At 50.0% G+C, this 17,493-nt stretch overlaps 2 protein-coding genes across 6 annotated transcripts in view; both read left to right on the top strand.

Moving 5' to 3' along the window:
• Positions 1 to 1,067: 1,067 nt before the first annotated feature.
• On the top strand, positions 1,068 to 1,977 carry LOC135205195 (uncharacterized). Its single transcript, XM_064235560.1, has 2 exons — positions 1,068 to 1,513; positions 1,641 to 1,977. The coding sequence occupies exons 1-2, from the start codon at positions 1,068 to 1,070 to the stop codon at positions 1,975 to 1,977; spliced, it is 783 nt and encodes a 260-aa protein (XP_064091630.1).
• A 1,921-nt stretch (positions 1,978 to 3,898) lies between these two features.
• LOC135205299 (uncharacterized) overlaps positions 3,899 to 17,493 on the top strand; it is a 104,135-nt gene continuing 90,540 nt past the window's right edge. For 2 of the 5 annotated variants that reach the window (XM_064235708.1, XM_064235702.1), the window contains exon 1: positions 3,932 to 4,027. The gene's annotated coding sequence lies outside the window, so the exon portion shown is untranslated. Of the gene's footprint in view, positions 4,033 to 17,493 lie in introns of all 5 variants that reach the window. The other 3 variants (XM_064235704.1, XM_064235703.1, XM_064235705.1) reach the window with 3 other exon arrangements.

Here is a 17,493-nt window from a genome sequence, read left to right as displayed (position 1 = left end):
CAGTAAATTGCTATAGGAGTTCAAGTTAGTAAGTGAACTGGGGATTGAGCGATCTGTAGGCTCGAAGGGGTTCTGAGTTACATGTATTTTCTGATGCGTTGAGTAAGGCCTACAGGGCCATTGCGTACGTGAGACAAGGGAACGGAAAAACTGCTCTTCTTACGAGCAAAATGCGAATTAACTCCCCCCCCCCCTCCAAAAGATGTTAAAATCAACAATCCCCAAGTTGGAATTGCTAGCCTTCTTGTTGGGATGTAGATTAGCTAAACATCTGAAATCACTGATAGATCCGTCAACTGTCACCTTGTGGACAGATAGCAGAGTGGTGATCACTTGGGTGAATAGCAATAGGGATAATAAGAATGTATTCATCAACAACCAAGTGGGGAAGATTCTTTTTACCCTACAGAATAATATGGCCTTGAAGTACATGCCAACCCGTCAGAAACCAGCTGATATCCTGTCGAGAGGAGCCACCTTGAGAGAACTAAAACAGAACCAGTTGTGGCTGAGTGGTCCATCCTTTCTGCATTGTGTTGGAGAACCAAAACTGTCAGAATACTTCTGTGTCAGAGCCCATAACTGACTGTTGCCGCGGCCCTCCGTGAGATGAGGGAAGAAGTTGCTATGGTAGAACCCAGCGAGAAAATGGGAAATCATTGAACGGGGAGTAGAGTTTCCTGTCTTGTTGAGAGTTATGAAATTTGTACTCAAATTTTTCAATTTAAATAAGTCTCCTTTCTTAATGTTAGTAAGATTGGATCAGAGGAAATATTTGGCCAGTAATGTGCTTATTTAGAAACTAATGTTAGAGTTGCTAGAGATGTGATAAACTTTGTTAAACAATTGAATCTATTTGAATCTATATCTTATAGATGGAATTGTGTACACTTATTCTATTTCTTGCCAATGGTACCTTAGTCAGGACATACTTAACTTATTTGCATGACTATGATAATATGCATTGCGGTGTCAATGAATTCATAGGTCTTTTCTGTCAGGACTGTTGATCGCCTGGACTGAGAGTCAGAGTGAAGCAAGTCGTGGGACAGTGTAGAGTGGACCACATGGGTCCTAGCCACACCACAGAGGGAGCAGGCCACATCCTGCTCATCACCTGTATGACCACCAGGGCAATATACCTGGAGTTTTGTGGCAATCTGGAAGCTGTAACCTTCATCTTGGCTCTGCAACGATTCAGCGCGACCCATGGCACTCCTTCACTCAGCGTCTCGGACAACCACCAGACGTTCAGATCAGCCAACCACTTCCTGCAGGGATTGTATGAAGAGGACAACGTCCAGGAGTTCCTGCAGACTGGCATTCAGTGGCATTTCCAGATGCCCCAAGCACCATGGAAGGGAGGCTTCTTCGAGAGGCTGATAAGAATAGCGAAACGCATGCTCGAGGTAGCCTTCCAGAAGAAGTCATTTCCGGAGGAGCACGTCCGGACGTTAGTGAAGGAGGCCAAAGGTGTGGTCAATAATCGACCACTCATGTACACTGGGGATGGGTGAGAGGATCAAGTCCTCACACCCTGCCACCTGCAAGATCAGAGACGGTTATTTCCGGTTGACGGACACTCTGAAGGAGTTTCGCTAGTGCTGGAAGAGAGATTATCTTTCTGCCCTACACTCCAGGCACGACTCTCGGCCCAGGAAAAGGACTGATCTTCGCCCGGGAGACATCGTGCTTGTTAAAATCGAACAGTGTAAGAGGGCTGTGTGGCCCCTTGGTAAGATTATGGAGGTCTATCCCGATGACGATGGGGTCATTCGATCTGCCAAGGTGCTGTACAATGGCACAGAAACCCTGCGAGCCATCAGCCACCTCGTTCCCCTGGAAATTACGTTCACCGAAGATGATGACCAAGAAGAAGACAACGATGAGGATGCAACCTGGGATGAGGCGGAAGCAGTCGAGGACAGCGAGGATGGGATGGACTGTATCGATAACGTGAGCTTTACCGACCATTGATGGCATCGAAGGAGAAGAGTGAGTTATGTCTGGGGAAAGCGAGTACATGGTAGTGGCTCAGGGTGGACAGGGTGCAGATGACAATGACATGGACAACAGGTGCGTAAGAGACACTAGTATCGTATCTTCGGGCAGTTGTCCTCAGGATGGGCGAGTTGACCAAGAGGAAGTGCAGTTCGTGCACCCTAAACAAAGACCGGCAGTGATACAAAGAAAGCAGATGAAAGAATGAATAGAAAACAAGTATGTGTAATACATAGAAAATGGTATTCATGTACGAATCACAGGAGGGACCATGTAAGGTGAGTTCGCATCAGAGGGAGATTGAAGGACGATAGATAATGGTATAGTTGTACATATTTAAGGGTAACTAGAGTAAGTGTTCTCTGTCAGTGGATCAGGCACTGCACCAGACGAGGAATATTTAAGGTTGTTGCTTATTTCAAAATGTACGATTGTACCATTGAAAGGTGATCACTTATATGTAAGTGTATTTTGAAATGTGTTTGTTCCGACTTGACTCCAACGGCGAGCGCTCATTGCATTGGAGTCAAGTCGGCCGTAGTCGGAGTTTCCCTCCCACCGTCTGACCCTTCTGAATGCTCAGCCTTGCAGCCAGAATTTTTCTGGTGCGGAGGATGTCGCGAAAAGGGATGGATCCCCCTTTTAGCAACAAACCTGCCACAAACGTCAGGTTAACTTGAGTAAGAAGAAGAATCAATGATGGGTGCAAGCTACTACATGACTTATGTCATGGGTATATGAGAAACATAGCTAATTCTTACGAAACTGTGTAAAGGAGGAAAGTGAAATAACCTGCCATAAACCTTATATTTCTTATGAAACTCTGCAGCAAAATTAACCATGTATATAAGATGAAAACCTATGGGGGAATCCCTCGAGTTTACTTGAGTTATAGCGCATAATGTACAACTAGAGTTCATCATCTACCTTAATACAAATTACCATATCTTGTACTTTGTCACGAATGTTATGTTGACTTTCACTAGGCTCGTGCCCGATGTTATGGGATGATAGCCCTACAAATGGATAGGTTCCAGCCCGTATACTAGGACAACTCAACAGGTGAAACACGACTGATTTTAACATTTTTTATTATAAAATAAACTCATTCAAATGTAACAATACAAAGCAATTACATGGAACTTAGGTGGCTCAGCACACCACACTTGGAAAAATTCTATGTGGCCACGAGACCACTCAAAAACTCTTGAGAATTACACAAATTCAATTCACACTTAAACAAGACTAATATCAATGCATTACTTAGAAGATGTTAAACACTTTCGATAATAATTAAATTCACTTAGCCCAACGATGGCTACAAAAAGGAACGATTATTTACTGTGTATACCTACAATTCTGGTCAATCGCTGGGCTCTTGCTCAAGAGCAGCCAGTAGCGTTGTTGTTGTTGTTTAAGATTAAGCTGGCTTTATGCCAGCACGGGCTCTTGCTCACAGAGCAAGTAGCGGCGTCCAAGGGGGTTTTATAGCCGTGCGGATCGGGTTAGTCATTTTTGTCAAATTAATTTTCGTGAGAAGGAGACATTCCTTCGTTTTTTCATATAATTTACAAAACAAAGAAATCACAGAACAAAGGAGAATAAACAAAAAGAAAACCACAGAACGGAGGAGAAATCAAAACAAAGGAGAAATAAAACAAAAAACCACGGAACGGAGGAGAAATCAAAACAAAGAAACCACAGAGTGAAGGAGAATAAAACAAAAAAGAAACCAAAGAACTGAGGAGGAAGAAAACAAAATAAGAAAGTACAGAACGAAGTAGAAATAAAAAAAGAAACCACAGAACGAAGGAGAAATAAAACAAAAGAAAGCACAGAACGGAGGAGCGATCGAAAGGAAAAAGGACCAAAAGAAAAAAAAGAAAAAAAAAAGAGAGAGAAACACAAGGAGCAAGGGAAGAGCCGTGCCAGAGGCGACTCTTGGCCATTACTACTGAAACTACAATAGCAGCGCATTGTTGTTATTGTTCGCAGCAGGAGCCACCCGATTCAAAAGACAACGACGGTAATGTATGTCTTGTTTTCGTTCATTTTATTTATCTGTCGGTGTTTGACACCCAAAAGAGGCTGTGGTCATTCTAGGCTATTTAGAGTCAATGAGGCGTCTCTAAGTGAGGCCTGAACGTCGGGGAGGAGGAGCTTGAGGTGGGAGGGAATGGCCGAACGGAGTCCGTTTCTTTTTCCTTTCAATATATTTATTTAGGGTGAAATTCGGTGACTTTTCAGACCCCTCTTAAATCGAAGGAGGTCTCTTTCTTCTTCTTTTTCTTCTTCTTCTTCTTCTTCATACTTTAGCCTGTTGGAGCCTTCCAGTGGGGCTGCCACCCTCACCTCCTCCCCCTCGCAGAGGGAGCTGTCACTAGCCTAGCCCCTTTGGTTTGGTAACGAGTAGGGTAAACGATCGAACTTAGACCATTTCACTCAAAAAGACCACCCTGTTTTATTCAATATTAAATTAGGGGAAACAACCTACTGGACTAGCTGATCCAGTTTGTTCCGACACGGCATACAAACCTTCGGTCCCTTTTACAATAGGAAGATACTAGCGGCAGCTGGATAGGTCGTAAGCTTTCGAACAAGGGGTTCGGTAGTTAACTGCTTGTCCGACAGGCTGCGCGCGCGCGACTGGGAGGTAAACAAATCACTTTTGCTTTCGGCCTCACAGTGGATGGACGTGTGTGTTCGCTCTCTGCCCGCTGCTCGTCGTTTGCTTTCTAGTTTGTTTGTAATTGTGTATGAAAGAGCTTGTAAGTACAGTTTTTCTCTCTTATCATATTAATTACGCTGCAATTGAATTATGATGGAATCTCCACGCCTCGCTACCCCAAGGAGACTTTGCCGGTACGAAGGGCGCAAATGCGGGAAGTTCAGATCATTCCCCGAGATTGACCCTCATGTGTGTGTGCTCGGTGCCGGGGGAGGGGGCGCGAATGCACCCGGGCCGAGCCCGTGATGTTTGTATTGACTGGTGGAGGCGCAGTGGAATTGTATGAGGGCAGGAAGAAGCGAAGGCCATCCAAAGGAGTCGTCGGGAAGCTCTCCCGCGACTCCTTTGGTGACGGACACTTCGTCTTCTTTCCTGCCGCCCGCTCAACTTCCACGTCTCGCGCCTTCCCCTTCGGGGGCGGTGTCTAGGTCCTTCTCCTCTCCCGATGTGTCGAGTGTGGAGGAGGGCGCTAGATACCCGACGTAGAGTTGTACTCTGGGTCCCTCTATCCGCTCGTCTTCGCGCGAGCGGGTAGAGGATCCTCCTAATCACCCGACTTTTGCCTCCTCAGGTGCGGTTTGCCGTGAAGGATGCCTCGGACAGGTGTGGGCATCGTTGGGACTGCAGGGCGTGCCGAGTGTCCAGGGGCTGCTCTATCATCTCGCTGGCTCCGTGGCGGTTTTACGATGGCTACGGTCACAACCACCACCACGACCCTGACAACACCTGGCTACGCGCACCTCTCACCTGGTGTACACCCAGCACGCGGTCTCTGTGACACCCACACATCGGTGCAGGGGCCAGTCGCCGTAACTCGGGGGAGTGTGATGCCGCCACCTGGGTTTGCCGTGCTGCCGCGACCGGACTTCATGTGCCCGAAGAGCTCGCCCCTGGACCTCCCACCCGGTACCGATGAACGTCTGTGCCGTTGGTTCGACCAGCTGTATCTGCCGTACCTGCCGTGGACCACCGCTGCTGTTCCTGTTCCTGATCCTGCCGTGTCTGCTGCCGTTCCGTGATGCTCGCACCTGCTGATGTTGTTTCCCGTTCCTGGCGCCGCTGCTCCCGATGCTGGTCTGTTCGGACAGGTACGTCCGGGCCTGTTGCTTCGGCAACAGCAGCCCCCGGCTCCGTCCTGGATGACAGACCTGACGTCGGTCCTGAGGAGGTTGACGAAGAAGAAGAAGAAGAGGAGGAAGGTGTCGTCGTCGTCTTCATCGTCTTCTTCGTCGTCGTCGTCTGCCGCCTCTTCCCCTTCTTCTTCTAAGGCTCCCCGCCTAAGAAGAAGAAGTCGCCTCCCCCCCCTAAGAAGTCTCCTTCGGGAGCTTCTAAGGGCCCGTCTCGCTCTGGTGAGACGGGGGGTTCTTCCGCTGGTCGCCCTGCTCCTTCTGGGAGCAGGACCCGTCTCTTCTCCCGCAAGGAAGAAGACTACGGGGACCAGAGGGGGTGCGGCTAACACCGGCACTTCCTCACCTGCTGTCAGTGGTTCGGCCACAGCAGCAGATCCGGCTCGGCCGCTCGTTCGCGAGAGGTACGAGTGTACGGTCGCCTACCAGCGGACGTGCAGCCAGGAACCAGACCTCTGAGTCCGCTCAGCGTCAGGTTCACGGCACGAGCGGAAGACTGGTGAACACGCCGCTCACGCGACTCTCACCAGACCAGCTCTCGCTCTCGCGGCGAGCAGCTGGCTACCCGGGCGGACGTGACGGTCCATGACCGGCCACGGGCTGAGGCTGGGAAGAGGTCCCCCGTTCGTCGGCACCAGACCACGGCTGGTACCAGCGAACTGACGCACCGTGAGGACACGCACCGGTCTCACCGTGACAGTGGAGCTCGCCGGTCGCCTGACCGTCGCTCTTACAGAGAGCGATCGGGTACGGTAACCAGCACCAGCTCCTCTGACACACGAGACCGGGGCCGCTGTTCTCGGTCAGCCGTTCTCCACAGCGAGACGGCGGCGACTAGGTCTGCAGCTCGATCGCCACCGCGGGTTGACGATCGCCTGCAGTCCTCCAAGCCCGCTGGTTCTGCCAGTGAGCGAGGAGAGAGCGTCAGGTCTGCCTCTCCCATACCTTCAACCTCCTCGGGTTACACCGGGACGGGCGAGGTATTGAGGAGTGATCGTGAAGGGTGCGCCCTTCAGGATCCCGCCACGTCGTCGTACGTACCAGGCTCGGTTCTAGGACCAGCCAGGTCTTACGCACAGGTGGTTTGGAGGAGACCGAGAGGGGGCTGTCGCTGCTCCTCTCCTTGAGGGAGGAGGGTCTCAGGGTCTCGGGAGGTGCCTGTTTGAGGGACTGGACGGTCCGACTCCACAGGATGCAGTCACCTCCTGAGATCCAGAGGAACTTTGCCGAGGTTATTGCGCTGACTTCGTCAGCACAACGACCTCGGGGAAGGATCGCCGCTCCCACCATCCGAGCCCACGTCCCGGCTCGAGTCGTTCTGGGGCCCGAAGAGGGAAACCCAGACCGACGGTGGGTTTGCCGCGGTCAGAGCTGGCTGACTCAGTGCTGGACCAAGTTGAATCGCTTGTCTCTGGACAGGACGGTTCACTGAAGTCTGGCAGGTCTAGCAAGCTACTTCCACCTCCTCTGCTACGACATCGGCGGTTTTACGTGCCATCTGAAGATCCGATGCCGCCCAAACAGGTGAACCCGGAGTTAGCGAGGCTGACTCCGGGTGTGTCTCTGCAACAGCTCCTGTCCGAGAACCTGTGGTTCTCGCAGCAAGAGGCACTAGGCCTGGAATCTACCGCCATGGCAGCTTTCCAGGCCGTCTCCTGGCTAGATCTGTGGTCCCTCACAGTATCTAAGGTCGCAGCCAACTCTGGGGGAATTTCTCCCGAAGATGACTCGGCCTTCAGGAGGACTTTGCCAGTCTGGGGGAAGAGCCATCTCTTCCTTGCCCCACCAGACGGTGAACCTGTGGGCCAACCTGGTTCTCCGACGAAGGGACGCTGTCCTTACTCGGGTTTCCAGGGCGGCCGGGCGTGAAGCGGCATTGGGACTTCGAAACGGACCTTTACGGAGTTCCACGTCTCTCTTCCCAGGAGAGATGGTGGACGCTGCGGTGGACAGACGGCGCACTGAGGACAGTGACCGTCTGGTTCACCAGGCAGTCTCGAAGGCTTCTGGGCAGCCTCGGACTGCGGCCAAGTCTAAGAGCTCGGCTAGCGCTTCCTCGGCTGCTAAGACGGTTGCTGCGTCCGAAGCCCCGAGGAATGACTCTGTCTTCTTCGACTTCTGGCAAGGGGGGCCGTAACCAGCCCTCCTCCCAGCCCTCCTCATCCCGTGGAGGCTCTGGGAAGAAGTCGAAGAAAGGGGGAAACGCTAGGGACGGCGTTCCCCCCCTACCTGCTGCCGGAAGTGGGGGGGTGCCTGGCCAGCCATTGGGCAACTTGGCAGCGCTACGGCGCCGAGACCTGGATTGTAGATGTCCTTCGGGAGGGATATCTATTACCCTTCGAATCTCGGCCACCCCTCACCTCCAACCCGGTTCCAACAGCAGTCGTACGTCCACGGGTCACCGAAGGACGTAGCACTCAGACAGGAGATCAAGACCATGCTGAGCAAGAGAGCTGTAGAGATCGTCACGGATCAGTCACCGGGCTTTTACAGTCGACTCTTTCCTGGTGGAAAAGTCTACGGGAGGCTGGCGCCCGGTGATAGATCTCTCTCCCCGAACCAGGTTCGTTCGCCAGACCCGGTTCACGATGGAGACGGCACGCTCAGTGCTCGACTCCATCAGGGAGAACGATTTCATGCTTTCAGTGGACTTGAAGGATGCGTATTTCCAAATACCCATTCATCAGTCCTCCAGAAAGTACCTCGCTTCATCCTCGACGGGACGGTGTACCAGTTCAGGGCACTGTGCTTCGGTCTCTCAACCGCCCCACAGGTGTTCACGCGAGTGTTCACTCTGGTGTCTGCTTGGGCCCATTCGCACGGGATACGTCTGATGAGGTATCTCGACGATTGGTTAGTCCTGGCGAGCTCCCGCTCGCAGTTGCTACAGGACAGGGATCGACTGCTCGAGTTCTGTCGCGATCTGGGGATCGTTGTGAACTTCGAGAAGTCCGATCTCGAGCCCAAGCAGAGGATGAAGTACCTGGGTATGCTGATCGACACGGTAGCAGGGCGAGTCTTCCCGCAGACTCGCGGATCAGCAGATTCAGAGAGGCAGCCAACCAGTTCCTGTCTCGGCAGGAACAGGTAGCTCAGCGATGGCAAGTCGTGATCGGACACCTGTCGTCACTCGAGAAGTTAGTCCCTCACGGGCGTCTTCACCTGCGGTCTCTTAATGGAGACTAAAGGAGAGTTGGTCACAGGCGACGGATCCCAAGCTTTCCAGTGTCACTGACACAGGAGGTGAGGCAGGACCTAGCCTGGTGGCTCGACGACAGGAACCTCTTAAGAGGAGTGCCTCTGAGCACTCCCCCCGGACATTGCAGCTGTTCTCAGACGCATCGACCGAGGGATGGGGCGCACACCTGGAGGAGTTGCTGACTTCAGGAGTGTGGGGCGAGAACGACAAGCACCTTCACATCAATGTACTGGAACTCAAGGCAGCGTTCCTTCGCTCTCAAGAGTTTCAGGACCGCTTGATGGGACACTCCAGTGGTGTTGATGTGCGACAACACCACGGTGGTGGCCTACGTCAACAAACAGGGGGGCCTAGTGTCTCCCGTTGTACCAGTTGACTCGGCAGGTGCACGAATGATGAAAGCTCAGGCACAATCAATAGAGCTGTCGGCACGCTACATTCCAGGGAAGAGGAATGTAGGTAGCAGACACGCTCAGCCGTCGGGATCAGGTGATAGGGACCGAATGGTCTCTACACCAGGACGTGGCGGAAAGGCTCTTCGACTGTGGGGGCTACCAGTCGTGGATCTGTTCGCCACCCGGCACAACAGGAAGCTCCAGGTGTTCTTCTCGGCCGTGCCGGACCCATGGGCAGCTGCAGAGGACGCTCTTCAACACCCGTGGGACAACCTCTTCGCCTATGCCTTTCCCCCCCGTTCAGCCTGATTCGCAAGGTGATCAGTCGAGCGCTGGTCACCCCGAATCTCAGGATGATCCTGGTGGCTCCCAAATGGCCACAGGCCATTTGGTATCCGGACCTGCTGGCTCTTCTCGCAGGAGAACCGAGAGAGATTCCCCCTTGGCACAACCTTCTCGCCCAGCCACACGTCGAGCTGGTACCACCGAGCAGTCCAGTCCCTACGTCTTCACGGCTGGCTGTTATCCACCATCTCTTGCGAACGAGAGGCTTTTCTCGTAGCGCAGCAACAGAGATGGCTGGAAACGTCCGTCAGTCCTCTGCAGCTGTGTACCAGGGGAAGTGGGCCGTCTTCTGTGGTTGGTGTCGTAGACGGGGTCTATCTCCTCTCAGAGCCACTCTTCAGCAGGTAGCGGATTTCCTCGTGTTTCTTCGCCGATGAGAAGCTCCTTTCAGTCCCCACAGTTAAAGGATACAGAGCCGCCTTGGCGCTCGTCCTGAAACTGAGGGGGGCTGGACATCTCGAACTCGTTCGAGATCTCCTTGCTGATGAGGAGCTTCGAGAGGTCTTGCCACCACCCAGGGAACTCAGGCCCCCCTGCGTGGACGTGACTCTCGTCCTTAGGAGTCTGACTCGAACACCGTTCGAGCCACTCCGAGAGTCGTCAGACAGGGATCTGACCCTCAAGACCCTCTTCTTGCTGGCCCTGGCATCGGCGAAGAGAGTAGGGAACTTCATGGTCTTTCCTATGATGTACGACACTCCAGGGGATGGGGATCCGTGACGCTCGATTTCGTCCCGAAACTTCGTTGCGAAGACTCAGAAAACCGTCAGTCCCTGATGACAGGTTCGAGTCATTCACGATTCCCTCCCTATTGGACTTCACCGATAATGATGCGGATGAGATGCTGCCTCGTCCTGTGAGGGCGCTACGGCGCTATCTGAAGAGAACTCGACACCTCAGGCCTGAGTGTCGACGCCTCTTCGTTCTTAGCACCGGGGTCACCAAGAAAGAAGTATCCAAGAACACTCTTTCATTCTGGCTCGTGAGGTCATCAGGAGGGCGTATGAGGCTGATGGTAGTGACGACATCCGTTACGTCCCGTCCGAGAGCTCACGAAGTCAGAAGTATTGGCCCCTCGTTGGCGTTTCGCAAGAACTTCTCCGTGGCGCAGGTCCTGAAGGCAGGGGGTCTGGTCCTAACCAGACTACCTTTACGTCCTTCTACCTTCGGGATATTGCCCACAGGTCCTTGGATACCTTTTCCTGGGACCCCGTGGTGGCTGCTCAACAAGTTGTGTAGCTAACCCAGACCCTCGCAGGCTGAACAGCATCGAGTCCTGGTGTGACTGTGTGGATGGATGTGTGAGTGATGAGTGACTGGCTCTCTCTTCCCATCTTTTCCTTCCCCTCTACCTGTGGGGCAGAGGGCCATGGTCGTCACTACGCTGGATGAGGACGAGATGCAGGTGAGCTATATGACAGAAGCCCATCCTATCCCTTTCACTAGGGATAGGAGCAGAATATCCACCACTTCTTCTACAAGGGGGGGAAGTGGATGCCTACAAGAGTCAAACCCATGACTTTATATTTGCTCCTGTACAGGAACAAGTTCTTGCATTGCTGGTACTAAGAGATGCGCATGCCCCTCTCTTAGTACTCGGTCAGAGGTCTGGACCATTGATCCTGCGTGCACACGATCAATCGGACAGAGGCTTGGATCCCTCCCTCGCTCTTACGACCAGGGAGGCTTCCAAGGTAGGGCGAACACCAGTCTGTTCACAAAAGACTCAGATTCCACCCACCAAGAAGTGAGTCTTCCTATTGTAAAAGGACCGAAGGTTGTATGCCGTGTCGGAACAAATGACAATTTGTCCAAAATTGCATTTTTCCTAACTATACAAACCTGAGGTCCTTTTACACATAGCCCCACCTCATGCCCACCCCACACTCTGCAGTTTTTGCTTGGGCCAAAGCAAAAGTGATTTTGTTTACCTACCCAGTCGCGACAGCGCGCGCCTGTCGGGACAAGCAGTTAACTACCGAACCCCTTGTTCGAAAGCTTACGACCTATCCAGCTGCCGCTAGTATCTTCCTATTGTAAAAGGACCTCAGGTTTGTATAGTAGGAAAAATGCAATTTGGACAAATTGTCATTTTCACCACGTATGGATCCACCATTCGAAACAGTACTTTATCATGTCCTGACACCGGAGATGGCCACCAGTCCCGAGTCATAGGTGGTTAGAGCAACAGCTTGAGACCTCTATTAGGTATTTCTACAGAAGCAGTCCGCACGGACTGCAAGGAATTTAACCGCGGATACGACATCCACTAGGGATTGGGGCGTCCAATGTATTTCACCGTGTTTAGTACTGGCCCCTGGGGGGTTAATTACAGTCGTCCAAATAAATATTAGTACTTGAAATTCTGGTTCAGTAGGTAAAACTGCATAGAAAAACTGCAACTGCCATAGTCTAGGCCGCTGCGGATAAAGTACCCTAGATCTACCCTCTACTATCCTTTCGAAGTATTTTCTCCAAAGTTAGAAATTAAGGTCATATTTTAAAATTAAACAAAGGTTAATGTCTAGCCATGCACAGTGCTAACATAGGGTAAAACACCACGGCAGGCCAACCCTCATCACGGTGGACGGGTCTTATTCACTCGATATTTAATTGATGAAACAAGAATACAATTGCAACTCTAAGCATACCATTTAAAAGACTGAAGTTTCGTCAACATAATGTGATATATGAAAGCCCCATACGAACTAAAATAAGCATGTGAGCTCTTCGTAAAATATGTTTTCAAGGCAGATTTGAACTCCAATATGGCGGCTACGTTTTGCATGGAAGGTTCTGATCAGTGACGGCCACCATCTTTCCCCAGCCTTCCCAGCACTCATTTGAACAATGTTAGCGTATATATGTAACGTTTATTGATCTTACTCAAGATTGCAGTTGTAATCAGCACAATAAAACAACATTTTGTTGCCTATATTAGTGAAAGTATGAAACTTGTTATTCCCGGGGTTATGGTTTGAACTGAATTCATTCTTACCTTGTAATCGGTGGTTTTTATCCTTACTGCCATCGCAACTGAAACTCCACAGTGCTTATTTGATTGTTATTATACACAATTTGGTCTCAGTTCACTCCACATTGCACTTTAAACCCGTTGCTGTTCCTGGTTTCTAAGCGCGCGCGCCACAAACAGTTACGAACAGCAGACGACGACAGACGACGAAACTGCAAAGTTTTATTCCATAAATTGTTTACTTTACTCGTTATTTAGTTTAAATTTACTTTATTTAAAATTTTGATTTAATTCATGTATATTATGCCTTTTTTGCAACCAAATTACCCCGAAGAATTACAGATATTTCTAAAGTAGATACAATTAAATGTTTCTAACGTTTTCGTACATCTGGCTGCCGAAAACCATAGAGGAACGATTACGGATACGTGCATAGAGGAACGACTACGGATAACTGAATTATATACCTATATTTTTTTTCTTTTTTGTTTGTGCTTGCACTTTTCATTGATTTCAGTCTATATTAGTATTTTGAATTTCTTTAATAATCGTATGCCAGAAATAAATGTAACCTTTAATGTTTGCATGCTAAGAATGGCAAAATCATCGTTGCCACATTAGTGGAGGCTTCACACATACGCCGTTTCATTATTATAAACTGTTTCCATGACTTCTAGTTGTCATAGTAATGCAATAATGATAAAATTGCTTTAATATTCATGCATATATACTTCCAATACATAGCCTAATTTCACCAATTTCAACGTTTTGTGTATAATCTTATACCCAGTTTGGAGGGTCAACACAAACCGAATGGCAACAGAGAGAGAGAGAGAGAGAAAAAAAAAGGAAGGCACAGGAACAGAGAAGGAAAGGGGTGGTGATGGAAGGGGGGGGGGCGGTAGGTGGAGCTTTTTACGCGTGTTCATATCCATTTCTGCATAATGGAGTTTTTGTCTTGGTACAAGGACAAGTGTCGTTATTCTTTACGATTAGTGATCACGATCCTTATAAATTACGGCACTGGGTGTAAGGCACTATAGCAAAATCTCGTTCTGTTACGAGTGTTCCTTACAGAAATAGGTATTGTCCAAAAACGTGCTTGCACTGTCTCTGAAGCCCATAGTAGACATGCTGTTTAGTTGTCAATCAAGTTTTTATAACCCAAGTTTTGTTCATGCCACTTACCTGACAGATATATATATAGCTGTATTTTCTGAAGTCCGACAGAATTTCAAAACTCGCGGCACACGCAGTGGGCGGCCAGGTGGTAGTACCCATTCCCGCCGCTGGGAGGCGGATATCAGGAACCATTCCCATTTTCTATTCATATTTTTTCTGTCGCCGGTCGGTAAACAACTGTTTGTTCATGAAACTTACCTGTCAGATATATATATAGCTGTATTTTCTGAAGTCCGACAGAATTTTAAAAACTTCCGACACACGCAGTGGTCGGCCAGGTGGTTAGTACCCATTCCCGCCGCTGGGAGGCGGGTATCAGGAACCATTCCCATTTTCTATTCATAATTTTTCTGTCGCCGGTGCTGAAAACACCTGTTTTCAGTACCTCCGTCTTAGGATTTTGGAAACTTCATTGCCGCTAAGTATCCTAATTGTCTTTTTGATTTATTTACTGGATTTGTGGCTAGGCATACGCTATCTTAAATTGATTTGAATTTGATTCATTTTTGCATAAAATATCGAATCTAGTTAGGCTAGTTTCAGACGGGGTTTGTCTGCAAAGATAGGGTGTGGCTACCGAAAGCTTCGGTTAGATCCGCACTTGGTATGCACGAGGGCTATGGGTCTGCTCTTGTTGAGATTTGTATGTAAGGAGTGTGAGACTTTCTCGCTATTCCGTAAGGAAGACGTAATGATTATGATTCGTATGTACGCAATTAATCAGTAACAAAAGTAAGGGTAGTTGAACATGCTAACATTCCTGGGTAGACTTGATTTTGCCTTTAACCCTCCCTAGTATGGCTACGGGCTATGAATATGTCTACGAGAGGTGCTCGCTCTCCTTCATTGCTGTGAAGTGCTACTTCTGTAATTGTTACTCCTAACCCTGCAGTGTTGCCTTTCGGGCCCTAAGCAGTGTCTGTAGAGGAATGCCCTTTCTCTGATACTCTTTCGATTCGTAACTTAGAATCGAAAGTGCTTGCTTTGAGAGAGTAAAAGTGAAGTGCAGAAGTGCAGTGATACCCCTTGTGTAGTGGAGGGTGCGTCAGATCGGCCTCGTTTCGCCTCTAGGCCGGGACCTCTGCTTGACTCCCAGGACCCGGGGAGGGAGCATGTCGAAAGCCTAAGGAGGGTTACAAGGAACCCCCACGATCTGGCGTGCCTTCGGCAGTTTCTGATGAAAATCCCCAGACTGCCAAAGTGCGTGCGCGTGCACGAATCCTGAAAGATTGCTTCTCGTCCTCCGAAGCGTCCTCCCCATGCAGGGGTTGGAGCTTTCGGAAGGACTCGCGCCCTCTAAATAGAAGTTTGTTCATGCCACTTACCTGACAGATATATATATAGCTGTATTTTCTGAAGTCCGACAGAATTTCAAAACTCGCGGCACACGCAGTGGGCGGCCAGGTGGTAGTACCCATTCCCGCCGCTGGGAGGCGGATATCAGGAACCATTCCCATTTTCTATTCATATTTTTTTCTGTCGCCGGTCGGTAAACAACTGTTTACAGACCTCTGCTCAGGATTTTTGGAATTTGACTCGCTTTTAAGTATCTGATTGGTTTTTTTGGTATTGAATTGGATTGTTGAATTGGCATGCGCGATAGTGGACCGTTTTTTTATTTTGGATTGGCTTTTCTATAAAAGATATTTGTTCCGACACGGTATACAAACCTTCGGTCCTTTTACAATAGGAAGGTACTAGCGGCAGCTGGATAGGTCGTAAGCTTTCGAACAAGGGGTTCGGTAGTTAACTGCTTGTCCGACAGGCGCCGTGCGCGACTGGGAGGTAAACAAACCACTTTTGCTTTCGGCCTGCTGGCGTGTGGAGTGTATCATCGCTCTCTGCCCGCTTCATCGTTGTTGCTTCGCATGGTTGTGTTTTTTTTTTTCTTTTTCTATTTATCTAGTGAAAACTGAATTGTAAGTACAATCATTCATATTTATTTCCATTGAATTCAATTGTGAATTAAAGGATCTTGGTTTCACCACGCCCTCCGATTACCCGAGTGCCGGGACTGAAGGGCGTAAGTGCGGGAATTCATTTTCCCAGGAATGATCCTCGTATTGTGTATGCTCGGTGCCGAGGGCGGGAGAGCGCTCGCTCCGAGCGTATATTTTGGTTGGAAATGTGTAGATGAAAATCGTAAGTAAGTGCTCTTTTCATTTATATTTTTTTGACCTGTTATACCGTTGCCGATGCGAGTGCGCTTGGCACGAAAACTTATTCTGTATGGAAGTGGAATCGCAAGTACAGTATTCTTTTCATTTTCATATATTTATTTTGATTGTAGCAATACTCATTTTGGATCAGTTTCCGAGCTTACCCGGAAATTGATCCTTTCCCCTTTCTATTTGAATGAAGTGAAATCGCAAGTGCAGTTCTTTTTCATTTTCATATTTTATTGAGATTGCATTGTTTACTTGGATCAATGTTTCCGCTATTCCCGGAATTGATCCTTCCCCTTTTATTTGTATGAAGTGAAATCGCAAGCGCAGTATTCTTTTTCATTTTCATATATATTTTGATTGCATCAATTCATTATGGATCAAGGTTTCCATTCATAATCGGGAATGGATCCTTTTACCCTTGCGCTCGGTACGGAGGGCGCAAAATGCGCTCGATCCGAGCCCTTATTCATTGTGAAGTGAATCGTAATGCAAGATTCTTTTTCATTTATTCCTTTTATTATTGATTGCATCAATATTTATTTGGTTGTTCAAGTTCCGCTCAGTCAGGGAATTGATCCTTATGCCCTTGCATTCGGGCCGAGGGCACGATTGCTCTCGGGCTCATTATTATTGTTGGGTACATAGGGTGCTGTGCGGGGGTGGGGAACGAGAACCCCCTCCCCCCCCCGCTCAGCTCCCACAGATGGCCCTTCCCCTTGGGGGGGGAGGTTATCTGCGTTCTTCTCCTCGCCCAATCCGTCGAGCGCGGGGGAGGGCGCTCGGTGCCCGATGTACAATTGTATTCGGGGTCTTCCACTCGTTCAGAGAGGGCTCACCCCCCCGCGGCGAGGGGACTTCCCCCCCCCCACTAATCGCTACTACTGTTATTTCCGCAGTGCTACTGCCACGAGGGTGGACCTTGGTGAGGTATGGGCGTCCTTCCATTTGCAGGGCGTGCTAGTGTCCAGGGGCTGCGGTTCTATGTCTGGGCCTACTGCGGTCACCCATGGAGTGGTGACCACGCTCCAGGTGACGACGTCCCTCCTCACCTGGTGTACTCGCCTCACGTGGTAACAGTCTTGCCTACAGCCGCTGTGAAGTGCCGTTCGCCGTACCGAGAGGGGGGCGTGCCGCCGCCGCTCGTGGTTGCCGCGCTGCCCGCGACCACACTTCCGCTGCCCTAGAGCTCGCCCCTGGACCTGCCGCCGGTACCAGGATGTTGCTGGCTGCTGCTCCACTTCCTGTGTTTTCCTGGTGCTGCCTGCCGTACCTGCCGATTCTGGGCTGACTGTCCATGCAGTTGCTGCGCTGGCTGTCCCTGCCGTTGCTGCGCTGGCTGTCCTGCCGTTGCTGCGCTGGCTGTCCCTACCGATG

This window comes from Macrobrachium nipponense, chromosome 49, assembly GCF_015104395.2.
Source record: "Macrobrachium nipponense isolate FS-2020 chromosome 49, ASM1510439v2, whole genome shotgun sequence".
Lineage (NCBI taxonomy): Eukaryota > Metazoa > Arthropoda > Malacostraca > Decapoda > Palaemonidae > Macrobrachium > Macrobrachium nipponense.
The sequence above is the reverse complement of the archived record's forward strand: the minus strand, read 5'-3'. Positions and strand labels throughout refer to the sequence as shown.